Genomic DNA, 27,015 nt, shown 5'->3' with positions numbered 1-27,015 from the left:
GGACCCACAGACAGAATCACACAGGCTATGCCAGAAATGTATAACATGGGAATACCCGCTTAAGCCACGAACACTTAACATAAGTGTGCTCTGACAACAACCGATTCTTTTTAAGTGGTTTTAATTTTTCCAAAACAGTTTTGATTGAAAGTTTGCATTGACCTAAAGTGGAAATGTTAAGGTTCCCATACACGTTAGACTGCTGAACCGGTAGGATCGGCCGACCATTTAAGGAGTATTATGGTCCTCAACGCTCCCATGACAGATGATGTCTGGGGAGAAGGACCTTGGCTGCTGAATTTTTATTGCTGATACTTTTGTTCTCCCTTTTATAGAAGACTTGGCTAGTAGTGGCTCTCAAGGATAACTGTAATATCGGGGTGATCAGAATGTTCCTGTATATGGGGACTTTAGATGCTGCCTTAGTTGCCTGTACACATTAGCCAGGAGGTATTGATGAGGTGGCAGTGGTCAGAGGGGCAGGAGGTCAGAGCTTGTCTCATGAATACAGCAAACTTTAGGTCCGTTTACACAGACTGACCGTCAGTATGATACCACTGCAGATTAGTAAGCTTTTACTGAGTGCCGATCCTTTAAATGCCCACGCAAAGGCTGCCATGTTCTCAGCAGTGCGTGCCCTATTTACACCGAACGATGCACTGATGAGAATTACGATTTTTATTTTTCTGCACTGCACAAAAGGTGATTTTACTGTGAGCATTTTTGTTTGTTTATCGAGTGATCGATCAGCAGCCTGTTTACACAGCAAGATTATTGTGAAACAAGTGTTTTTTAAAATGCTCGTTCATGATTATCTTGCAGTGTAAATGTAAGTATTAGTCCTCATGTTTTGGTTTTTTTTGTGCTATTTTCCAAACAGTCCAATATTTTGTATAATGTTTAAAATAATACCAACAGGACACTACACTTTCATGTCATTTTTAGTGTTTTCCATTGCTCAAATGCTGTCCTTCCTTAACTGATAGTCGTCTCATCTACTGTATATATAATTGCATCTTGCGTTTGTTAATCATGGAAATGCTTTAATTCCACAGACAGCTAAGGAACATCAGACATCATTTTTTTTTTTTTTTTTTGCAATTAAGAAATTGTAAGAAATAAGTTGAATAAAGCTTTTAGTTTATACTACTTTTCCTTTTCTTAATTTGTTGACATTTTTATCAATTAGATTTGCATTAGTCTGGCCTAGATTTTAGAAGTTATTATTTAGGAATTTAAAAAGTTGCCAGCTCACCACTTGTAATGCTCCAGTCTGCACAGAAATCAAGACCCGACCTTGCGTGTTGAACATGGAAGAAAACGGGAAGAAAAATATTTCCAGCTCCTCGTAAAATTTCTGAAGACTTTATTAGCTCTGACAAAGAACATTGCTGTACGTTCGAAACTCGTTGCTTTGCACTTATCTATCTTATTTTCCATTTTTAATTTTTCCATGAAATAGTCTTTAGAAATTATAGGTATGTTGAATTCATCTGCTTACATGGACCAACCGGCAGCTCGCTATGACTGGCAATTGGTCAACTTCTGTACTGACCAGCGGTTTTTTAATTGCCTGTTCACACGCAGTAAACAATGCGCACATTGATCTATAGTAATCTATACTAGATGGCTCAGTGCACATAGCCTGCCATAGTTCTTGGCAGCACAAGTCCTGGTTCCACAGGACGATGTGGCGCATACAAAGATAATTTCTCCTTCTGAACAAGCGTTTTGCTCCTTCATCAGGTGATGGATCAGCAGCCTGTTTACATGGTGAGGTTATCAGGATACAGGCTCTTTTAACAATGCTTGTTCACTATTATCTTGCAGATTAAAAGCACCCAATTTTACTTCCACTGCTCCTCATCAGCTGGGTCCATAAAGTTTAAAGATGACCAATACTATTATTGCAGTGTTTGCATTGACCCTAAGCTTTTGTTTTTCAGCAATGTAAATATAATTATCTCTTTGTTATCATAGGCACAAAGCCAGGTCCTTCCTCATTGTGGGGGAGTGGATGTCCACTTCAATGGTGTGCTTGATTGCTTTAGACAGATTGTGAAAACAAAAGGTGTGCTTAGTCTTTGGAGTGGACTGACTGCAAATCTGGTTAAGGTAAACTTTTCATGTTTAATTGTTTCTTAACTGTGTCCTATAAGCATACAACCCTCACACTATATGTAGGGGTATTTGGTTTTCCCACATTACAGCTGAAAACTTTTGATCCCTGCAGAGGAGAACTTTATAATCAGGCTATTGTGAAGGACTCATTCCTACTAAAAATAAGGAATTGTTCAAAAAGGATAAGCCCCAGATGTTTGGTATAATCTATCTGTTCTAGTCCATGTGATGGCTAGGTGTACTTTAAGGGTGCGTTTTACACCGGCAGCCACACTGTCGATTGGTTATATATAAGCCGAACGGCACCTGTTTAACAGATTGTTCAGTGCACATAGAAATCATCATGGCAGCACATTGTCCTATGTAAACCGGACTTGTGGTGCAGAAAACAATGATATTCTCAGTGAGCTTAAAGATTCACATGACAAGTGAACATTTTGCTCATTCGTTGGGTGATTGGCAGCCTGTTTACACTGGCAAATTATCGGGCATGAGCCTCCTAGGTACTTTTGTTCCTGTGTAATGTAAACTTACACTGGCCAATAATCTTCTATTACTGTTTCTACGATCAATTGTTTCACTTATTATTAGCTTGTCTAAAGACTGTCAGTCACACAACGAATGAGCGCTGCACTTGGGTGAAATTACTTTTAAAGAGTTATTCCCATTTTATTGGACTATTTTTATTTTTTAGTAAAAAAGTGGCGCCAAGTAACACGATGATTTGATATCCTGCAGCGAAACCAACAATTCCCCACAAAATAAAATTGTGCGATAATAAATATATATATATATACATACATACATACATACATACATACATACATACATACATACATACATACATACATACATACATACATACATACATACACACATACACACATACACACATACACACATACACACACACCTGGCCGTGTATGTAGGTTCGCGCTGGAAGAGACGGCAGGTAAGCCAAATAGCTATCCACAAACTTGGAGAAACCAACAGACACCAATACAAAAGTACATGAACCAGCGTGGTTCAGATATAGGGCCGAAATAGTCAAATACAGCGTTATAAAGGCGGTGGTAGAAAGGGCATAACAAGCTCACCCGCTGTGTAGAATTAGCGCAGGACGCCTGATGGTACTGTCGTGCGGTAGCAAATGTCCGTCCAGAAGAGACTTTTGTTGAAGTTAGTCCAATAATGAACAGAGCTAGTGGCTGCCCCGGCCGGTAGCAGCCACTATTCACCCGAAAGCAAGTAGAAGCGGGGTCCAGCTATGCCGACGCCGCGTGTGATCTGAGCGGTGCGTACGGCTGAGCTGCAGGACCTGTGTGACGTATTGTTCACGTGACCGCCGTTACAGCTCGGTGATGTGTACAGAGTGCGGTAAAGACCTCTATCCTACGCGTTTCAGAGACGCCTGTCTCCTTCAGGGATGGTCCCTACCCCACAAAGGATCTCTTTATACCGCCTCCCACAATTAACTTGATTACTGGAACCCAAACAGTTCAGCTCCAACATTAAGACCTCTTGGTGCAATTGTATCTAATAGAAAGATCCATTTTGTCTCCACTCTGGACATAGCTTTAATATAATTGCCACCCCTCCAGTGTTTGTGCACCACCGCAATACCTGAAACTTCCATATCTTTGACTCGTCCTCCATGATGGTCTATAAAGTGTTTTGAGAGTGGATGGCCCATAAATTTGGTTTTAATGTTCCGAATGTGTTCATTAATTCTGATTTTCATTGTGCGTTTTGTCCTTCCTACATACCTTTTACCACAGGGGCATTTGATAGTATATATGACCCCTGTGGTGGAACATGTAATAAAGTCTTTAATTATAAATTTTTGATTACCATTTTCAATATCACTTTGTTTGTGCAATTTAGTTTGTTTGCACATGTTACATTTATTACATGGGTAGAACCCCTTCAGTATCTTATGGAAAAAGGTAGATGGTTTATAAGAAGGTTTAACCTGAACAGTAGGTGCAATAATATTACCCAGGTTACAGGATTTTTTATAAACAAAACGCGGGTAGCTGTCTATTTTATCCCTCAAGATTTTGTCGTTCTTGAGTGTATGCCAGTGTCTATTGACTATTTTACGAAGAATATTAGTGCTGGCGTTATATTGCGTAATGATGGGGATAAAGTCTGCTGTGTCTTTTGGTTTATAGTTATTAAGATGCTCTCTAGGTTTTTTGGAGACAGTTGTTTTAGATCGTTCCAACATGTTTGCATCGTACCCTTTCTCCAAAATTTTTTTCGTAAGTAATTGGGCCTCAATATTAAAATCCTGGGGTCTCGAACAGTTGCGATGAATCCTCATGTAGTGGCTTTTAGGAATGCTCAGCAACCAGCTGGGGAGATGGCAGCTGTCTAAAGGGATGAAACTATTTATGTCGGTAGGTTTCCTAAATGTACACGTTTGAATTTCAGAATTATTAATAAAAATATTTAGATCTAAAAAGTTGATGTTAGTGGAACTGGTGGTTGATGTAAAATTTAAAAAATATTCATTTTTATTAATGTCCACTAAAAACTGATTAAGAGTATCCAAACCACCAGACCAAATAAAAATAACATCATCAATAAAACGTTGCCAAAAAAACGTTTTTTTCCTATTGGACGAGGTACTAACAGGCAGGTTGTTTGCTACCTACATGCCTATTCTGCCTGGTACCCGCTCAAAGCGATGGCTACTCCTGCCATAGATTCTGATGCTTCATGTCAACATAGCAGCGCTTCCTCCTGCTCCCGGCTGCTCTGTCAACAGGACGCCACTGCAGACATCAGCAGGTTGACAGCCAGCTCCCTGCAGTTATGCAGCGGGGAGCCTGGTGACAATTGGCATGACATTGGCAGTCATGGACTGGCAACAGAGCAGAGGGGATGAGAAGCAGCTACTATGTCAAGATCCGGAACGCCGGCAGGAGCTAGAGCTGGCACAGATCGGCACTGGGCATCACGGGCAGGTAGTTATTGACTACCTGCCTAGTTCTTGGCTCAGTAAGGAAAAAAATATAATGGTCCCAGTTAATCCCTTTTGATGGATATTGTTGGCTAGAGTGTGTAAAAATGAGCATTTTTGCAGTTTTATTTGATAGTCTGCAAAATGATTATCTGTGGAGAGCCACATTATTTCCATTTTGGATATGGATTGAGAAGTGTTAATTTATTGGCCAAATTAGAAGATACTGGATTTCAGTTTTTGAATGTGCAGAAGGTGAAAAAGTGATGAAAAATGCAGTGAGTTTACTCTTTGTCCATAGCCTACATCTCCTTTCCTATTCACTTTGTTTCAGAGCATCCAGGCTCCCAATAGTGTTCTATGTTCCAGTATCTGCTTTATTAAACTAATAACGTCACAAGATACTGGTCCTGAAAATCACAATACCCAACTTCAAATTTTGGTCCGCTTCCAAAAGGATGAAGATTGATGCATTTGTAAAGGCAGAATTCTATTATTTTGTGGGTTTTTTTACAGCATCATTTTTGTTCTCCACTAATGCCTGCTTTTCTTTTTATTGACAGGTTGTTCCTTATTTCGGTTTGATGTTCACCATTTTTGAGTGCAGCAAGCGGTTCTTTCTCTATAAAAATGGTTACACGGTTTCCCCATTAAGTAACCAGCTTATGCCGGGGGTGGACCAGAGCCTTGGACCCCGAGAGCTGGAAGAGCTGCGCAAGTTTTTAAGACAGAAAAATTTTACAAACCGGAATCCATCTCTTAAAAGTTGAGTTCAGTTGGGAGAAACCATGAAAAATGCAAATATTTATTTTTGGAGTGGCTTTAAATTTGTACTAATGTGTACGTCAGTAATTCTATGTATAAAAATATTGTAAGACTGCACTGTTAGTTAGAACTGTTTGTTTGCAATGTTAATTTCCAATTTGTGTGTTTTTAGTAATACAATGATCAGGTACTGTACGTCACAAAGAACTATGTTTTTTTTAATCCTACAGAACCCATTTAGGCCAAGAAAAGGCACTTTAAGGCATTAAAAAAACTATAGAAGTCTGTGGAGAAAAACCCCTTACCCAGAACTTGCTGATTAAAAAAAAACAAAAACTACGGACCAGAAAAAAAGCCATAAACCAAAACTGCCACGGCTGTAAGGGTAAGTTCACACAGGGCGTTTTTGCTGCTTTTTTTTCTGCAGCAAAACCTGATCATCCTGGCAGGAAAGAAGCTGCGTCAAACACGCAGGTTTAGGTGCGTTTGGATTTTCAGCAGCAAAAACGCAGCAAATAATACCTGCGTTTTTACTGCGTTTTTTTTTTTTTTCAACACCCATTCAAGTCAATGGGTGAAAAAACGCAGCAAAAACGCTGAAAGAAGTGACATGCTCTGTCAAAACACAGCAAAGCACAAAATACTGATTAAACAAAAAAAAAAATGTGTGTGCATGAGATTTCTGAAATCTCATAGGCTTTGCTGGTATTGTAAAAAACAGCTGAAAACTAGCATAAAAAAGCAGCAAAAACGTTCTGTGTGAACTTACCCTAAAGATATTCACAAACCTCTTCCCAACACCTGTGTGAATGCAGCCTAAATTTATATAGCTGTACAGTTATACTAGAAAATAAAAAAGATGCCACTTTCTATGTCAGATTATGAAACCACTTGCTGTAGTGTAGACTAATTTAAGCATCCAGAATAGTTTGTTGTAGACTGAGCTGCCGTTACTTCCCAACCTCACTATACACTTGGCTATATAGACTGTGCTGTCCTGTCTATTTCAGTACATTTTTAGTTTCTTTAATGAAATCACAATTCTGGAGCCTCCGTTTTAGAACCCTGCATTAAGCTGCTCCTCTTTGAAATGTATGAATAAATTGACAACTGTATGATACACTGTGTGCAGAATTATTAGGCAAGTTGTATTTTAGAGGATTATTGTTATTATTGATCAACAACTATGTTCTCAATCAACCCAAAAGACTCAAATATCAAAGCTTAATATTTTTGGAAGTTGGAGTGGGTTTTCTTAGATTTGGCTATCTTAGGAGGATATCTGTTTGTGCAGGTAACTATTACTGTGCAGAATTATTAGGCAACTTAATAAAAAACAAATATTCCCATCTCACTTGCTTATTTTCACCAGGTAAACCAATATAACTGCACAAAATTTAGACATAAACATTTCTAACATGCAAAAACAAAACTCAAAAAAATTAGTTACCAATATAGCCACCTTTCTTTATGATGACACTCAGCAGCCTTCCATCCATAGATTCTGTCAGTTGCTTGATCTGTTTACGACCAACATTGCGTGCAGCAGCCACCACAGCCTCCCAGACACTGTTCGGAGAGGTGGACTGTTTTCCCTCCCTGTAGATCTCCCATTTTATGAGGGACCACAGGTTTTCTATGGGGTTCAGATCAGGTGAACAAGGGGGCCATGTCATTATTTTTTCTTCTTTGAGACCCTTACTCGCCAGCCACGCTGTGGAGTAGTTGGAGGTATGTGATGGAGCATTGTCCTGCATGAAAATCATGTTTTTTCTTGAACGATACCGACTTCTTCCTGTACCACTGCTTGAAGAAGTTGTCTTCTAGAAGTAGGTCTGGGAGTTGAACTTCACTCCATCCTCAACCCAAAAAGGTCCCACAAGCTCATCTTTGATGATACCAGCCCATACCAGTACCCCACCTCCACCTTGCTGGCGTCTTAGTCGGAGTGGAGCTCTCTGCCCTTTACTGATCCAGCCTCTGGCCCATCAAGAGTCACTCTCATTTCATCAGTCCATAAAACCTTTGAAAAGTTAGTCTTAAGATATTTATTGACCCAGTCTTGATGTTTTATCTTGTTTCTTGTTCAAAGGTGGTGGTTTTTCAGCCTTCCTTACCTTGGCCATGTCCCTAAGTATTGCACAGCTTATGCTTTTTGTTACTCCAGTAACGTTGCAGCTCTGAAATATGGCAAAACTGGTGGCAAATGGCAGCTTCGCGCTTGATTTGCCTCAATTCATGTGCAGTTATTTTGCGCCTTTTTTGCCCAACACGCTTCTTGTGACCCTGTTGGCTATTTGCCATGAAACGCTTGATTGTTCGGTGATCACGCTTCAAAAGTTTTGGAATTTCAAGACTGCTGCATCCCTCTGCAAGACATCTCACAATTTTGGACTTTTCAGAGCCAGTCAAATCTCTCTTCGGACCCATTTTGCCAAAGGAAAGGAAGTTGCCTAATAATTAAGCACACCTTTATAGGGTTTTGATGTCATTAGACAACACCCCTCCTCATTACAGAGATGTACATCATCTGATTTACTTAATTGGTAGTTGGATCTCAAGCCTGAACAGCTTGGAGTAGGACATGTATAAAAAGTATCATGTGGTCAAAATACAACTTGCCTAATAATTCTGCACACAGTGTAGTGTTCATAGTATCAAATGTATTCATATATTTTTAGGATAATGCAGCTACAAAGATGGCTAATAACTGATATTTTATGGAGAAAACCAGCATTTACTCAAATGGATATATCTGGAGCAGTGACAGGTTCTCTTTTAAGTACTATTAAATGAAGGAGAAAAGAAATTCTGGATGAAGGCACATAAAATGTTCTGAATGTGAACATGGGCTAATGTGTGCAGTAACATTCTAGTATTATGACATTTGGGGGCAAAATACAAATCAGTTTAATTACTCTTCCACTTCTGTTAGGGGCATTTTAGCTCTATTGTGGTGGATTGGGAGGATTTCACCATTTGTATCCCATCCTCTATGAGCCACAATAGACTGTTGCTGTAGCAGAGCCTGGTATTACATGGAATAATCCGAAGGAGTGGCCTTATTACACACAGATTTATCTTCCATAGTGTGATGTCCTGGAGCAGCCATCATACGGACATCTTTTCTGCACCAAGCAGAAATCTGTGAATATACCTGCTGGTAGGTGTCGCTGCCGCACTTGGCACCACTCTAAAGGTACCGTCACACTAAGCAACGTCGCCAGCGATCTGTGACGTTGCAGCGTCCTAGGGAGCGATATCGCTGTATTTGACACGCAGCAGCGATCAGAATCCCGCTGTGAAATTGCTGGTCGCTGCTAGAAGGTCTGCACATTATTTGGTCGCTAGGTCGCCGTGTATCGCCGTGTTTGACAGCAAAAGCAACCATACCAGCGATATTTTACACTGGTAACCAGGGTAAACATCGGGTTACTAAGCGCAGGGCCGCGCTTAGTAACCCGATGTTTACCCTGGTTACCAGCGTAAAATGTAAAAAAAAACAAACACTACATACTCACATGCTTCCCCCGGCGTCCGCTTCCCACACTGACTGAGCGCCGCAAATTGAAAGTGAAAGCACAGCACAGCGGTGACGTCACCGCTGTGCCCTGCTACTGCCGGCGCTCAGTCATTACAGGAAGCGGACGCCGGGGGACGCATGTAAGTATGTACTTACATTTTACGCTGGTAACCAGGGTAAACATCGGGTTACTAAGCGCGGCCCTGCGCTTAGCAACCCGATGTTTACCCTGGTTACCCGGGGACCTCGGCATCGTTGGTCGCTGGAGAGCTGTCTGTGTGACAGCTCTCCAGCGACCACACAGCGACGCTGCAGCGATCGGCATCGCTGTCGCTATCGCTGCAGCGTCGCTTAGTGTGACGGTACCTTAACACCTCTGCCATGGACGTCACAATTGCACGTGTCCGGTACACTGGGGGATGTATAGTGTTTCCCACTATGGCCACACTCTGTATTTGTCCTTTGCTAATCTGTGTTCTCCTGTACATTTTGAATACTGTGTATAAACTTGGGGCTCGTTCACACGGCCGTATTTTCGGTCCGAGTGTTGTTTAAAAAAACAAAAACAGACAGCGCTAAGGATAACAATGAGGCAGGTGAGCAATTTTTCACTGACCAAATCTGCATGCGAAAAAAAAAATGCAGCATGCCCTAGTTTCTTCCATGTGTCTGTTGAGGCTCTCCTATTCAAACCGTGGGTGCACAGAAAAAAATCAGGAGCCACAGTCTAGCATACGATTTTTCTTCGGATATATTGCAATTCTGTAAGATGGGAATCTATAAATGGTGTTGTAAATGACTAATAGCTGCTGTAAAAAAAACCTGTATACGGCAGACAAGGGGGAGGGATAGTCTGAGCTTTCTGGATGAAACTGATAGTTGTTGATATGGTCGTGTGAACCCACTCTTATTGTGTGTTTGAGCTGAGACTAGTCTATATTTGCCTTAAGAATACTTTTATATGTTAAAATTGCCAATTAATGTACAAATTGTATATGTTCCCTAAATCTTTCATTGTGTTATGTAAATAACAGAATTAAATTATTTTCAATAATATCCAGATTGTATTCTGTGTAAAGGAAAACAAAGGTTTGGGGATGTTAGATATAGTGAAATCTGAGATCTGACTGCTAGGGGCCACATTGCATTAGGACTGTTTTCCCCACTTTATATGTTGCAATATTGTTTTGAGAAAACTATACTTGAGAAACATCCTGGATTCCCACACCCCCAACATTTCCATGGTCAAAAAAGTGGCAGATCTGACCTGGCAAGATCTTAACTCTCTACCAGTAATGGTGGCCATACACACATTAAAGTAGTTTTTGTTGATCAACCAGAGAGTGAATGTCTGAGCAATCATTAAGGTACCTTCACACGAAACGACATCGCTAGCGATCCGTGACGTTGCAGTGTCCTCGCTAGCGATATCGTTTCGTTTGACACGCAGCAGCGATCAGGATCCTGCTGTGATGTCGCTGGTCGCTGAATAAAGTCCAGAACTTTATTTGGTCGTCCGATCGCTGTGTATCGTTGTGTTTGAAAGCAAAAGCAACGATACCAGCGATGTTTTACACTGGTAACCAGGGTAAACATCGGGTTACCAAGCGCAGGGCCGCGCTTAGTAACCCGATGTTTACCCTGGTTACCAGCGTAAAAGTAAAAAAAACAAACAGTACATGCTCACCTTCGCGTCCCCCGCCGTCTGCTTCCTGACACTTACTGAGCGCCAGTATTTGTAAGCCAAAACCAGGAGTGGGTGATAAATGCAGAAGTGGTGCATATGTTTCTATTATACTTTTCCTCTGATTGTTCCACTCCTGGTTTTGGCTTACAAATACTGATGAAAAATACTGACCAAATACTGCTAGTGTGACGGCAGCCTAATGGGTATGATGGCCTATAAATCAGTGTTTGAGAACGGTGGGATCAGCGGTGGTCTGCACAGTGCATAGGTTCCCTGGCAAGTCACAGAAGCAGAGCCATTTTGTGGATTAGTTCGTGTCTATATAAATATTGAGGGAGTGTAAGGATAGACCATAAAACTTTAAAGCTTTGAGTCAATCTCAACTAATTCTGACATGTCACTTTCTCAGAAAATTTAGCTTTGCTTTGGCCAGATAATAACTTTTTTTTTTATATGTAGGTTATTGGAGGGGGAAAAAAAGGAAGCAAGGAATTCTGAGAAGTTTAGTATTTAATATTTGTAATATTTCTGATAGAGGGCAACTGCACAAGTCATCAATCTATAAGAATGTATAGGTCCCTCAAAAAAAAAAAATTAAAAAAAAATCAAATGTCCACTTACTTGTGTGCAAATAGACAAGGCCTTTCATTGGGGTCACACGAAAAAAATACATTTGGTATTAAGAAAAATGAACAAAGAACCAGAAAAAACTTTTTTTTTTTTTTTTTACAAGACATTGCATTAGCTCAGAGCACCTATGCTATCAATTAACAAAACGTTGCCAGTGACGCCCTGTTGACAGAGTGGAAGAGAAGTAGCTGTTCTGATGACGTGACCTCACAGGAAGCAGCAGACTTGCTGGCAGTTGTGGTCCATGACCGCTCTGAGCCGGGACAGATCGGCACACGGCAGGACAGCTAGGCACACGGCAGGACAGCTAGTCGGCAACTACCGGCTGATAAATGCCTAAGCTACATAGTAGGAATAAAGTCCTTAATAGCCCCGTTGCAGCTAGGGTTACACAACTGCGCTCTACTGGAAAAGGTTGATTTGATTCAGACATATCTGAATTATGTACATGTCCTGTATTTTTCACGGACCGAATACGTAGGCACTATAATCTATAGGGCTGATCACATCTGTTTGGTCACACGGAGACAATTATGGGGAATTTCGATCAGTGACTTAGATCTAAAACAGACAAGTCTATTGATCCATGAAAAATCACTGACAGTGCAGTGCCTTCCTCGTGCAATCTGTGTGCTGGCTCTTCTTAACAGTGTAGAAGATCGGAGATTTGCACTTTATTTTTTCAGAGGAGAAAATTATTTATGAAAATAATTTTAAAAAAGCTGGTGAAATTCAGAAACATCACTGACATTTGAATGAGTTCTAAGACACCGGCCTGGAGTTTTTTGCGTTGGCCAAAAGAGGTAGGGCCTAAGGGACGAGGCATAGCTTCTACAAATTTTGAGCGTTTGCTGACTGCAACAAATCAAGTCAAATGTGATTTTATTTTTTTATTTTCCTTTTTACAGGACCTTCATATTAATAAGAGCCAACACCCACTGATGGCTATAAACGCTCCACCACTTTCCTTCAGTACTAGGTTACGTACAGGAAGGTCCGGAACCTCATTCTATTACTACTATTAGTCAGTGAGATGATAACTATTCACACATCTGACATTCACAATCCACATATGGGCTGTGATTTCCAGGGGGCGGCCACGGGTCTGCTGACCTAAACCGAGCTTGCGAAACTCAGATGTTCACATTCGGCCTTACTGTGTGTGGGGTACACAGCATTGATACCATGTGGAGCACTGTTACTATCTTGAACACCTCTACTGTCAAGGACATATGTGGCATGAAAGAAGGACGCTAGATAAGTGAGGAACCAAAGAGTCTTCATAGCGATGTGGGTCAGATGGTAAAAGTGAACGACTCAACTGCGTCAGGTGTGAGGCTGAGGATTTACCTGTACTAGAATCACCGACCGGCCTCGGCACTGGTGCCTACCCAACATGTCACCAGGGCAGTGGAGTTGGTAAGCCAAACCTCAATTTCTGACTCCACAGCACTGGTCGCTAGTGAGCATGTAAATAAAGTGCAGCACAGATTCATCTCAACTACGACTGCACAGCACGGCCTCACTACTGAGCATGTACATTAAAGTGCAGCACAGATTCATCTCACCTCTGACTCCACAGCACTGGTCATTACTGAGCATGTACATAAAGTGCAGCACAGATTCATCTCATCTACGACTCCACAGCACTGGTCACTACTGAGCATGTACATTAAAGTGCAGCACAGATTCATCTCACCTCTGACTCCACAGCACTGGTCATTACTGAGCATGTACATAAAGTGCAGCACAGATTCATCTCATCTACGACTCCACAGCACTGGTCACTACTGAGCATGTACATAAAGTGCAGCACAGATTCATCTCACCTGACTCCACAGCACTGGTCACTACTGAGCATGTACATTAAAGTGCAGCACAGATTCATCTCACCTCTGACTCCACAGCACTGGTCATTACTGAGCATGTACATAAAGTGCAGCACAGATTCATCTCATCTACGACTCCACAGCACTGGTCACTACTGAGCATGTACATTAAGGTACCGTCACACTAGGCGATATCGCCAGCAATCCGTGACGTTGCAGCGACCTGGATGGCGATATCGCTGTATTTGACACGCAGCAGCGATCTGGATCCCGCTGTGAAATTGCTGGTCGCTGCTAGAAGGTCTGCACATTATTTGGTCGCTAGGTCGCCGTGTATCGCCGTGTTTGACAGCAAAAGCGACGATACCAGCGATATTTTACACTGGTAACCAGGGTAAACATCGGGTTACTAAGCGCAGGGCCGCGCTTAGTAACCCGATGTTTACCCTGGTTACCAGCGTAAAAGTTAAAAAAACAAACAGCACATACTCACCAGCGCGTCTCCCAGCCTCTGCTTCCTGACACTAAAGCGCCGGCCCTAAACTGAAAGTGAAAGCACAGCGGTGACGTCACCGCTCTGCTGTTAGGGCCGGAGCTCAGTCAGCGTCAGGATGCAGAGGCTGGGGGACGCGCAGGTGAGCATGTACTGTTTGTTTTTTTAACTTTTACGCTGGTAACCAGGGTAAACATCGGGTTACTAAGCGCGGCCCTGCGCTTAGCAACCCGATGTTTACCCTGGTTACCCGGGGACCTCGGCATCGCTGGTCGCTGGAGAGCGGTCTGTGTGACAGCTCTCCAGCGACCACACAGCGACGCTGCAGCGATCGGCATTGCTGTCGCTATCGCTGCAGCGTCGCTTAATGTGACGGTACCCTTAAAGTGCAGCACAGATTCATCTCACCTCTGACTCCACAGCACTGGTCATTACTGAGCATGTACATAAAGTGCAGCACAGATTCATCTCATCTACGACTCCACAGCACTGGTCACTACTGAGCATGTACATAAAGTGCAGCACAGATTCATCTCACCTGACTCCACAGCACTGGTCACTACTGAGCATGTACATTAAAGTGCAGCACAGATTCATCTCACCTCTGACTCCACAGCACTGGTCATTACTGAGCATGTACATAAAGTGCAGCACAGATTCATCTCATCTACGACTCCACAGCACTGGTCACTACTGAGCATGTACATAAAGTGCAGCACAGATTCATCTCATCTATGATTCCACAGCACTGGTCACTACTGAGCATGTACATAAAGTGCAGCACAGATTCATATTTCTCAAGTTAAAGCTAAGCTCTTGAGATCAGTAACAGAACAGACATTTATAGGACATTTCAAAACTTTCCCAAATTCTTCTGAAAACATAGCACATGCTGCATTGTACTACTGTACCCAATTTTATTATATACTAGAAATAGGCCCGATGCTGTCGCATCGGGAGTGCGGTGAAATTAACATCTGTGTATGCATAGTGCCTTGTGGCCACGAACTTCGCCTGCGCAAGTGACACTGCTGCCGTGCCTTATGGGATTCGGAGACAGCGGCCGGAAGTCCCAACTCGCTATAATAAATATATATATATTAGGAGTCGGTCCATTTCATACCGACTCCACGGCCCTGCATGTCACTGTGTGCTCGTGATACTGGACTCAGGGTTTACAAGGTAATAGTATAGTAATATAGTTTAGTCACTGTGCGGTGATTGCAGAGGTTGTGGTGGGGCAGAGGTGCTGTGCCGTGTATGGTGGTAATAATGGTCTATGTACAGCCACCTCTGTATGTCCGTGATATTTCATGACTACTGCTGGTGTAGCGGTAATGATATATGATAACTATATTATATGATGGTGGTGAGAGGACATTGAGGTGAGGGGACATGATTGGGGGCGAGATGTGACATGATTGGGGGCGAGATGTGACACGATTGGGGTGAGAGGTGACATGATTGGGGGAGATGTGACATTGGGGTGAGTACAGAGTATTGGGGTGAGATGTGACCCGACTGGGGGTTGTGCCGCTGAGCGGTTTGCCCCGGAGACCCCACATGACTCTGGAGCGCCGGATGACTACGCTGAGCCCCGCGCTCCATTCACAAGTTTCCCCTCCACAGCTGAGGCGCAGAGGCCGCTCCATGGTTACCACTACGTTATGACTGGGGGCGGGGGGACTCGCTACACATTAACGTCGTCACCTAGCAACTCGCTCCCTCCCCCCACGTCACAGCTCCCAGCCCCGTCCGGCGGCCCCTCCCCCGCTCTCCTCCCAGCTGCGCGGGCGCCGCACTAGCTCACATTCCAATCCCGGCTCTGCTCTTCGGCCCCCCCTCCAGCTCCGACCAATCAGCGGCGAGAGCGCGCGTTCCCCCACCCCTACCAGAACATTGCGCGCTATATAAGCCGGCCATTTCGTCGGCATCCTCCCCAGCCCTCGGAAGCTCAGCAGCTAGAGCACTCGCCTCTCCATCCAGCGATCACCATGACCGACGCAGCCATCTCCTTCGCCAAGGACTTCTTGGCCGGCGGTGTGGCCGCTGCCATCTCTAAGACTGCTGTAGCGCCCATTGAGAGAGTCAAGCTGCTGCTGCAAGTAAGGACGAGCCGGGAGCGGGCGCTGCGCCGGTGTGTCCGCGGTGTGGCGGGGGCTGCGCCGGTGTGTCCGCGGTGTGGCGGGGGCTGCGCCGGTGTGTCCGCGGTGTGGCGGGGGCTGCGCCGGTGTGTCCGCGGTGTGGCGGGGGCTGCGCCGGTGTGTCCGCGGTGTGGCGGGGGCTGCGCCGGTGTGTCCGCGGTGTGGCGGGGGCTGCGCCGGTGTGTCCGCGGTGTGGCGGGGGCTGCGCCGGTGTGTCCGCGGTGTGGCGGGGGCTGCGCCGGTGTGTCCGCGGTGTGGCGGGGGCTGCGCCGGTGTGTCCGCGGTGTGGCGGGGGCTGCGCCGGTGTGTCCGCGGTGTGGCGGGGGCTGCGCCGGTGTGTCCGCGGTGTGGCGGGGGCTGCGCGGTTCGCGGCCGGTGATGCCCCCGGGGGCCGTGCAGTGCTCGGGAGGCTGCAGGAGGCCGGCGGTGTGACGGCGGCCCTGGTGCTCCCGTGTGCCCTTGACTGGCGGGATGATGGGGGTTCTGGGCCTACGGATGACGGGTCACTGATTGATTCGGCCTCTCGTGACTGCAGATTATGTGATCACAGTGCGCCACTTCCGCTGTGCGCAAGGTCGCGGCAAGGAGAGCAGTGATCAGCGCGGATCAGCGGTAATCCCGCCTCGTCACTGCGCGCCCTGCAGCGCTCGGAGCCGCGGACCCCGGCGCGTCACTGCACAGGGCTGGAGGCCGCGGACCGCACTCCCGGCCCGGATGGCGGCGGCCTCCTCACTTGTCCTTCCAGATGGAGGTTGTGTAACGACTTCCCGGGATTCTCCCGGCCCCGCCCCTTGTGTACCACGTGTCCGCTGCCGGCACAATGAGTGACGTCACCACAGTGAGGAGCGGTGACGGTCCAGGCCGGTGCTGGAGCCTCAGCTGGGGGCGCCGGCCGGCAGCACTTGGCTTACAAGGGGATGGGGGGGTTAATAAAGATTTATTATGGAGCGCTGATAATTAGGATCAGACTTGCCCATCCATTGAATGTCGGGGGAAGGTGTACATACTTTCATCTGGAAACATCCAGTGTCTGTAGGTCATGGCCTGGAGGACCGCACCCAAGCTCCTTTACACTCGGCTCCATAACTGGAAACTCCAAAGACAAAATGGCTTGCAAATTTTTGTACCAAACCCTGTCAAGACTAGTGACACCTAGAAACATCGGCCGGGTGGGGGGGACACACCCTTGTATTGGGGGCTCGCACCGCCACCCTTTGTATGCAGTACTGCTGCTTAGAGGGGTTGTGTATCTCTGCATGTCGATGAGGGTCTTTGTAGTGATTTGTCCCTCTTCCTGCTCAGAATTAATGTCCTCAGACAGCCATGAGACGTCTTCACTCCGAGTCTGGTATCTGCAGCCAGTAATGGAGGTCGTTAGAGAAGATGAATGGTGCAAAGCGTTTACTTCAGTTCAGTCTCCAATCTAAAATGCATGTGAATAGAAATAGTCCCCCACAGGACAACCTCCTAGCATTCTGGTTGCTATTGGGTATATTGTGGGGTCTACATCCTGTGATTACCAGGTGAGGCTGGACAAGGATCGTACAAGTGTCTAACTTGAGTTCTGTCTTGTAGGTCCAACATGCCAGCAAACAGATCACCGCTGACAAGCAATACAAAGGAATCATGGACTGCGTTGTCCGTATCCCCAAAGAGCAAGGTTTTATGTCCTTCTGGCGTGGTAACCTTGCCAACGTGATCAGATACTTCCCAACCCAGGCCCTGAACTTCGCTTTCAAAGACAAGTACAAGAAGATTTTCCTGGATGGTGTTGACAAGAGGACCCAGTTCTGGCGTTACTTTGCTGGAAACCTGGCATCTGGTGGTGCCGCTGGGGCAACCTCTCTATGCTTCGTGTACCCACTTGACTTTGCCAGAACCCGTCTAGCTGCTGATGTTGGCAAAGCTGGTGCCGATAGAGAATTCAATGGTCTTGGCGATTGCTTGGTGAAGATCTTCAGATCCGATGGGCTTAAAGGCTTGTACCAGGGCTTCAATGTGTCTGTCCAGGGCATCATCATTTACAGAGCTGCTTACTTTGGCATCTATGACACAGCTAAAGGTGAGGTTTGAGCAGGACAAGAGTAGAAGGTGAAGCCATGTGTCTAGACTAAACATTGAACCCTTCTTCCTTCAGGTATGCTTCCAGATCCTAAGAACACACACATCATCGTCAGCTGGATGATTGCCCAGACTGTAACTGCAGTAGCCGGTTTCGTCTCCTACCCATTTGACACTGTCCGTCGTCGTATGATGATGCAGTCAGGAAGGAAAGGAGGTAAGGGTGGCGCTTCATTTTGTTCACCTAGTTTGGGCAAATCCTTCCCTCTTTGACACTCTTAAGGCCTTGTTCAGACTGTATATATGGACCTCATTGTCTGGACTTGCCCCAGATCTCCTGACCTGAACTTGTCAGTCTCGTATGCATCTGAAACTGGAAGATCAGGTCAGAAAACTTGCTGTCAGTCCAGGCATTGCTCTCAGACTATGGACTGATATAAGCCTAAGTCTGTACTTGGCAGATTGTCAGCAATGGATTAGTACTTTGTTGGATGCTTCCTTTAGTAATCTAGGGGAGTTTGTTTTTAATATTTCTAAAGGTTTAAATTGCAGATCAGTAACTCTTTATTTTTTTTCTACCTTGCAGCTGAGATCATGTACACCGGCACAATGGACTGCTGGAGGAAGATTGCACGTGATGAAGGTTCAAAGGCATTCTTCAAGGGTGCATGGTCCAACGTGCTGAGAGGAATGGGTGGTGCTTTTGTGCTAGTCTTGTATGATGAGATGAAGAAATACATCTAAATGTGTCCTGATGTCTATGACCTGGCATGCTGTAAAATGTAACATACCCCAAGCGTTCATGGACTTTCTATACATTTTTGTTTGTCAAACACACCTTTTTATTTATAAATTGTAACTGGTTATTTTGCTGGTTAATGTTTGGGAACCAATTTGATCTCACCACTTTCCATATTAACATAAATCATTCCCTTATGCCCAGCACTTCCAGTGGCGCCTGCAGCAAACAATCTGTAGTGCGCCTATGGCAGTAGATGGGATGACCTGATGGGACTCAATGCTCCTTTATTTTTTATTTCAGTCATTCATGTTTTTAAGTAACTTAGGTTGGAGGAAATAAAAAATATTGAACAGTTTCTTGTGCTTAATGACTGTAGCTACTAAGCAGAGCTCCAAATATAGAAACATTTTTGCCTTGGGTTAATAAAAATGGAAACTTAAAACCTGTTATTTCTAATCTAGCAGTGTAATCTCTACAACCTGGGGTGGGATTATCTGGGTTGTGATGTGGACCATCTTCAGGTATCGTCAGCACATGGTATTTAATGCATAACTATCTGTTTCATTAAACAATGGGATAAGCAACTTCAATATCCATCAGAGGAACCAAATTTTCTCATAAAATATATTAAAGCTGCTTATTTTCTGTGTACTATTGATTTATTAAATACAAATTTAAACGGTTACTCTTTAACGTGACTTTACACTGATGCATTTTGCTGAGACCAGCCCGTACATTTGTTTCAGGCTATGTGGTCCTGTCCTGGCCAGTGGGCTACCTCCTTAACAGTACGGTGTTCTGCAAGCAAATAACTAATTGTGCTATTATGCAAGCACCTTAACTGTCAGATCTTTGCCTTTATGCAAAATTTATGATTTCTGGTGCTTTTTGTAACTTGGATTATTTTATTTTTTTTTTTAATTTTTAGTCCAAGTTAACAGTCTATCTTACATTTTTTCACAAGTGCACTCCTTGCGTAGTAAGATTGACCACAACTGCGGAGGTGGTTGGGTAAACTAGGCAACAAGCGGTGCACAATAGAATAAAGAATCATTGTGGGCGTTTTGTCAAGCTAAACTGCAAACTTCCTGGTTGTTACAAGCACTTTCCAACTTTACCTGTGTAAGGGTGTGTTTCCACGTGCAGGAAACGCTGCGTGTTTGACGCTGCGCAGAGCCGTCCAGATGCTACAGCATAGTGGAGGGGATTTTATGAAATCCCGTCTCCACTATGCGTGGTAACACGCACCCGGTGGCCCTGTAATTCCAGACATGCTGCGCATCTTTTAAGATTGCAGCATGTCCGTTTACCTTGCGGCAACGCTGCGCCGCTGCAAGGTAAAACACAGGGCCCTATGTATGGGGTTCGATGATGCCGGATGTGTGCAATGAACACATCTGGCATCATCGTGTCACAGAAGGGGGCGGGGCTTAGAGCAGAGCAGGTTTGCCACTCTGTCCAAACCACCGGCCATCCTGAACGTGGACACGTACCCTTAGATGAAATGATTGCTTAGGCTATGTTCACATTTGCGTTGTGCGCCACAGCGTCGGCGCCGCAACGCAAACAAAAACGCAGCAAAACGCATGCACAACGATGCGTTTTGCGCCGCATGCATCCTTTTTTTTAATTGATTTTGGACGCAGCAAAAATGCAACTTGCTGCGTCCTCTGTGCCCGGACGTGGGCGCCGCAGGGACGCATGCGGCGCAAAACGCAAGTGCGACGCATGTCCATGCACCCCCATGTTAAATATATGGGCGCATGACGCATGCGGCGGCGCCCGACGCTGCGGCGCAGACCGCAAATGTGAACGTAGACTTAAACCACCTCCATTCCTGTGAAGTCTGATACTTTATGGCAGGGATGCACAACTCCTCCAGTCCTCAAAGGCCACAACTGCTTGTTTTCAGGATTTCCATAGTATTGCACGTGTAATGATTCCAACACTTTGTGTCAATGCTAATGAAATCCTGCAAACATGCGCTGTTGGTGGCCCTTGAAGACTGAAGTTGTGTTCCTGCTTTATGGACTAATGTGGTTAATCCTGGTCACATAACTAATGTAGCAGTTTGTGACCTCGGAATTCCAGGGCTGTAAGTTTATCCAGGGTGATGGACACTGGAGCTGGTGTTGTGGCGTGCTAACAAGCTGCTAAGCTGTAAATGTGAGGCTTCCCATAGCTGTCCTGGCTCCTTGGCCAGGGATACGTGTCTGTTCTGAATACCAGGCATACTTAGGGTATGTACCGTAAGCGCCCAACAGCCTCAGTGATCAGATCTCACCAGCAGATGGATGTGTCTGTCAACATGCAAACCCGTGATGTGAAGATTATGGGCTGTCTGGGGAAATGACATCTACAGAGCAATGCAAATGCTGGTGTGGAACTGAAATGCACAGGGTTAGCAGACTGCAATATTGGGCTTTCTCCTAAATCTTACTAGCACTTTTGCTTTTTCTTTCTATATAAAGTGAAGTGGCCTGAAATCGTATACAGAAAAAAAAAAAATCTGGTATGGAGAGGTCAAATTTTCATCTGTTTTTGGTCCATGTGTCAACAGTGTTTTTGGAGGCACTTTTTTCAGACACATTCACACATTTGAGAACTGTTCATAGACGAAGGCCATGTTTGAACGTTCAGTATTCATCCCACTCCTGCTTTTGGCTTACAATTGGAGGAAAATTATAATAGAAACATATGCTCCACTTCTGGATTTATCACCCACTGCTGATTTTGGCTTACAAATACTGAGGTCAAATACTGCTAGTGTGATTGTGGCCTAAAATAGGAACATATGGAACACAGCTGTGTGAATAGGACTTTACTGTGTCTGTGACCATGGATGAAATTTTGGCATGTTACAACCCATCTACCACCCTAAATCTGCAAGGTGACATGCAGGTCTAATGGTTACTTCACACATCTTGTGCCCAGCTTTATTTTAAGGCTTTTTGCATTATATGACAGGTCTAAATGCATATTTGGGGGCTTATTTGTGATGCTAGAAAGTACAAATACTCTGCGGTACCTCTAGAAAGGAACATATGGCGAATACTCAAACACGTGTGTAGATTGGTGAGGAGTGAGTATACTCTTTGCTCGGGTGGTCTCTGAGTATTTGTGACTGCTCAGATTTAGTTTTCTTCGCCTCAGCTGCATGATTTGCAGCTGTTGGACAGCTTGAATACATGTGGGGGTTTCCTAGCAACCAGGCAAGCCCCACATGTACTTAGCCTGGCTAGTAGCTGTAAATCATGCAGCTGCTGTGAGGAAAACTAAATCTCCGAGCACTAAAAAATACTCGGAGATCACCCGAGCAACGAGTATACTCACTCATCACTAGTGTAGATCAATCTGAAGAAATGAGCTGGATATGTGTTCAAATGATCTTTTCTTGACTAGATCACCCAAATGCAGAGAAAGCCAAGTTTGTGTTGGGAAGTAATAATTCTCAAGTTTAATGTAATAAAAAGAATTGTAAATGAACCATCTCAATTTATATGGAAGTGAGCATTAAAAATTATATGCCAATATGAAAATATAGTCGGAGATTATCGGAAAGAGAATGCGGAAGGAAGGAGACCACGTCCGTACTCGTAAAGTGAAACTTGCTGAGGCCTTCAGTTCTCTGTACTTCTAGGCCTGCACCTTGCAGACAGCACAGAGTAGGATATGACCTCTGTGAAGCACACAGACACCATTGAGGGCGAGTCTCCTTATTGGCCTAGAAGGTAGCAGCCCCGGAAGTAAGACGTCGCCTGTTAACTCTTCAGTGCCAGACAAACCTTGAGGAAACCTCTGCAGCGTAGGCCACATGACCCACTGCAGCAATCCGATCAGCTGCACATACTGTCGGCTCGCTCCTCCACGTGGAGCAGATTCTCTGTGCAGAGAACGCCTCCAAGATGAGGGTCACACAATAAGCTCGTTCGCTAGCAGAATGTAATTACTGCAAATGCCTAGAGAAGCCAGCTTATTAAAGATCTGTTTTTTTTCTACAAAGGTTTGATTAATAGTGGAATCATTCATTATAGACAAATGGTACCACTAGATGCAAAGACTTACAGGGTCAGGCTGTGCTCATAATGGAGCTTTATACGTTTTGGATGAATTGTTTTTTACCTGAATATTGCACAGGTATCAAACATGCCCAATACTTGTCCGTTAGAGCCAGCTGTTCCACCTGAAAATCCAGGATTTGGGCACTGGGATTAATGAGCAGTCTGTTCATTCATTGCATTAATAAAGCAAAGTACAGCAGCAGGGCTCATTTATTTTATTCGCTTAGGCTACTTTCACACTAGCGTCGGGCCGAGGTTACCGACGCCAGCGTTCTCTGCGCCGCACAACGGGGGCAGCGGATGCATTTTTCCAGCGCATCCGCCGCCCCATTGGGAGGTGCGGGGAGGTGGGGGCGGAGTTCCGGCCGCGCATGCGCAGTCGGAAAAAGCGGACCGTCGGCAGCAAAAAACGTTACATGTAACGTTTTTTGCAGCCAACGGTCCGCCACAACACGGCGCAACCGTCGCACGATGGTTGCGACGTGTGTCAATTCGTCGCAATGCGTCGTTAATGTTAGTCTATGGACAAAAAACGCATCCTGCAAGCACTTTTGCAGGATGCGTTTTTTGACCAAAACGACGCATTGCGACGGAGGACAAAAAACGCCAGTGTGAAAGTAGCCTTAGGCCGGTTTCACACGTCAGTGGCTCCGGTACGTGTGGTGACAGTTTCCTCACGTACCGGAGACACTGACACACGTAGACACATTAGAATGAATGTGTCTCTGCAGATGTCAGCGTGTTTTCATGGACCGTGTGCAAAACACGGAGATATGTCAAATGTTCGTGGAGGCGCACGGACCCATTAAAGTCAATGGGTGCGTGTAAACACATACCGCACACGGATGACTGTCCGTGTGCTTTTTTTTTAAAGTCATAGGGTTAAAATTGAAACAAATTGTTTCAATACACAGACACGGACAGCACACTGACGATAAACACGGATAGCACATGGATAGCCTACGTGCACACATGGATAGCTCCGGGACCGTTCTTCCGATACCTGAAATATCTGGACGTGTGAGACTGGCCTTACATAGCGCCATTATAGTCCACGGAGCTTTACAGACATCACTGTCCCCATTGGGGCTAACGATCTGGATTCCCTATCAGTATGTCTCTGTAGTAGAGGAAACTGGAGTACCAGGGGGAAACCCACGCAAACACGGGGAGAGTATACAACTCTTTGAACCCAGGACACCAGCGCTGCAATGCTACAGTGCTACCCACTGAGCCACCATGCCCATGGCAATCAATTTAAGAAGCTGCCAGCAACTTATAACCTTTCAGTGGAATTGTAGAATTTTATGGCAGTCATTAGACCATGTGCACATGTTGAGTATTTGGTGAGTTTTTTACCTCAGTATTTGTAAGACAAAGCCAGGAGTGGGTGATAAATCCAGAAGTTGTGACGTGTTTCTATTATACTTTCCCTCTGACTGTTCCACTCCTGGTTTTGTCTTACAAATACTGAGGTAAAATACTCAGAAAATACTGAACGCGTGCACATGGCCTTAGCGTTATGGTCACACTAAATATTCCAGAGCTGTTGTTGTGGTTCTCTAGAAGGACGTTTTGATCCTCACCCTTCCTCATTGATATTTGTATGCTCTGTTTAGGCCTCATTCAGACACCAGAATCTTCACATATGCAAAAAATGGTACAAGTGTCACCAGTGTTTTGGGTCAGTGTGTCATCAGTGGTATTTCACCTATGGATAAATAGATTACAAAGATTCTCCTTTCCATTGTTAATCATGGGCAGCACATCGATGATACACTGATGCCATCTGTGTGCTGTCTGTGATTTCCACAGACTTAGGCTGCCGTCACACTAGCAGTATTTGGTCAGTATTTTACATCAGTATTTGTAAGCCAAAACCAGGAGATGGTGATAAATACAGAAGTGGTGCATATGTTTCTATTATACTTTTCCTCTAATTGTTCCACTCCTGGTTTTGGCTTACAAATACTGATGTAAAATACTGACCAAATACTGCTAGTGTGACGGCAGCCTTAGGGTACCGTCACACATTGAAATTTTCATCGCTGCGACGGCACGATTCGTGACGTCGCAGCGTCGTATAATCATCGCTCCAGCGTCGTAGACTGCTGTCACACGTTGCAATCACGGCGCTGGAGCGATGCCGAGGTCCCCGGGTAACCAGGGTAAACATCGGGTAACTAAGCGCAGGGCCGCGCTTAGTAACCCGATGTTTACCCTGGTTACCAGCGTAAACGTAAAAAAACAAACAGTACATACTCACCCGTCGGTGTCCTTCAGGTCCCTTGCCGTCTGCTTCCTGCTCTGAGTGCAGCCGTACAGTGAGAGCAGAGCGCAGCACCGCTGTGATCTGCTCTCACTTTCCGGCCGGCACTCAGAGCAGGAAGCAGACGGCAAGGGACCTGAAGGACACCGACGGGTGAGTATGTACGGTTTGTTTTTTTACGTTTACGCTTGTAACCAGGGTAAACATCGGGTTACTAAGCGCGGCCCTGCGCTTAGTTACCCGATGTTTACCCTGGTTACAAGCGAAGACATCGCTGGATCGCTGTCACACACAACGATCCAGCGATGTCAGCGGGTGATCAAGCGACGAAAGAAAGTTCCAAACGATCTGCTACGACGTACGATTCTCAGCAGGGTGTCTGATCGCAGTAGCGTGTCAGACACAGCGATATCGTAACGATATCGCTAGAACGTCACGAATCGTACCGTCGTAGCGATGGAAATTTCAATGTGTGACGGTACCCTTAGGCTATGTGCACATGTTGGGGATTAGGATTAGGAATTTCTGGTGCGGATTCTGTCTCTCCTGGCAGAAAACGCACCTGCGGTTTTTTGTGCGGTACCGCAGCGTTTTTTTGTGCGTTTTTGCTGCGGTTTTCTTGCAGATTTGCTGCGTTTTTTTACCCCTGCGGTTTTCTATAATGGAGTGGGTACAAAAACGCTGCAGATTCACAAAAAATAATTGACATGCTATTTCTTTAAAACCGCAGCGTTTCCGCAGCAGATTTTCCGCAAAGTGTGCACAGCATTTTTTTTTTCTCATTGATTTACATTGTACTGTAAATCAATTGCGGATCGGCAGCATTTCTGCACCTCAAAAAACGCTGCGCCGCAACGTGTGCACATACCCTTAGACTTGTCTTGGTCATTGTGATTTTTGCACGGATTTACGGTCCACCAAAAAAACAAAGACATTGACTATAATGGGGATGTGAAGTGTTGATAACTCGTCATATACAGTATAGTAAAGTCTCTTTAGTAACAAGATATGTATAAATCTACATTTGAAGAAGGGGAAACCAACAACCACTACAAATACTAACATATATATAGTTATTATTGTTTAATATGAATACAATGAGACAGTGCACATCATATATCAAGAAAGAAAAAGAGACAGACCAAGAAATTGGTCAGTAAGCTCCTAAACATGCAGAGAATAATACTAGAAATACCGCAAACTTATATAGTCACTGTGTACAGTATAATACTGATAACAAAATGCATATCATTTCTATGCTAGAAAATAGGGGAACAGAAGATATCCTAATATATCAACTGACATATTAAAATACAATGAGGGTACCTTTTGTATTCAGGGTATTTATGTGGGGCGAAAGCCTCGACGCGCGTTTCACTCCTGCCTGCGGTTTGTCAGGAGGTACTAAAGCACATGCTGGGAGTGTTTTTATAATGGATCCCAAACAGGAAAAAGGTAATGACCCTGAGAGCGCATCATGTTTCTGCAACACAGGGAGTGGTGCTCATTGCTCGCGCCACAAGGGCACATGACTGCGAATTGTAATTACATGGCCAGTTGCCCGGGAGACGCGTCAAATCATCAGCGCCTCCCCACAAAGCCGAAATAATGTATGCTGAGTACCTGTTCTATACGTGAAGAATACAGAAATACAGATAGAACACAAGCATATGAATAAGGCCATCCAATGCTGCCTAGTGCAGTTTTTGTAAAAATCAGTAC

General features: G+C 44.7%; 2 protein-coding genes across 2 annotated transcripts in view; both read left to right on the top strand.

Moving 5' to 3' along the window:
* SLC25A43 (solute carrier family 25 member 43) overlaps positions 1–6,969 on the top strand; it is a 79,131-nt gene extending 72,162 nt beyond the window's left edge. The window contains exons 4-5 of the mRNA XM_077285190.1: positions 1,981–2,115; positions 5,653–6,969. Coding sequence (XP_077141305.1) covers positions 1,981–2,115; positions 5,653–5,859 — 342 coding nt within the window. The 3' untranslated portion in view covers positions 5,860–6,969. The remainder of the gene's footprint in view (positions 1–1,980; positions 2,116–5,652) is intronic.
* An 8,782-nt stretch (positions 6,970–15,751) lies between these two features.
* On the top strand, positions 15,752–19,318 carry SLC25A5 (solute carrier family 25 member 5). Its single transcript, XM_077285189.1, has 4 exons — positions 15,752–16,121; positions 17,736–18,222; positions 18,298–18,438; positions 18,808–19,318. The coding sequence occupies exons 1-4, from the start codon at positions 16,011–16,013 to the stop codon at positions 18,963–18,965; spliced, it is 897 nt and encodes a 298-aa protein (XP_077141304.1). The 5' UTR covers positions 15,752–16,010; the 3' UTR covers positions 18,966–19,318.
* Positions 19,319–27,015: the final 7,697 nt, after the last annotated feature.

This window comes from Ranitomeya variabilis, chromosome 2, assembly GCF_051348905.1.
Source record: "Ranitomeya variabilis isolate aRanVar5 chromosome 2, aRanVar5.hap1, whole genome shotgun sequence".
Classification (NCBI taxonomy): Eukaryota; Metazoa; Chordata; class Amphibia; order Anura; family Dendrobatidae; genus Ranitomeya; species Ranitomeya variabilis.
Note: the sequence above shows the minus strand (reverse complement) of the source record. Positions and strands in the feature narration are given on the sequence as shown.

Excerpts from the sequence above, each read along its gene's own strand:
- SLC25A5 (XM_077285189.1), top strand. The coding sequence starts at position 16,011 with ATGACCGACGCAGCCATCTCCTTCGCCAAGGACTTCTTGGCCGGCGGT. Across the intron at positions 16,122-17,735 it reads GAGTCAAGCTGCTGCTGCAA|GTCCAACATGCCAGCAAACA; the intron begins GTAAGGACGAGC and ends TCTGTCTTGTAG. Across the intron at positions 18,439-18,807 it reads GCAGTCAGGAAGGAAAGGAG|CTGAGATCATGTACACCGGC; the intron begins GTAAGGGTGGCG and ends TCTACCTTGCAG.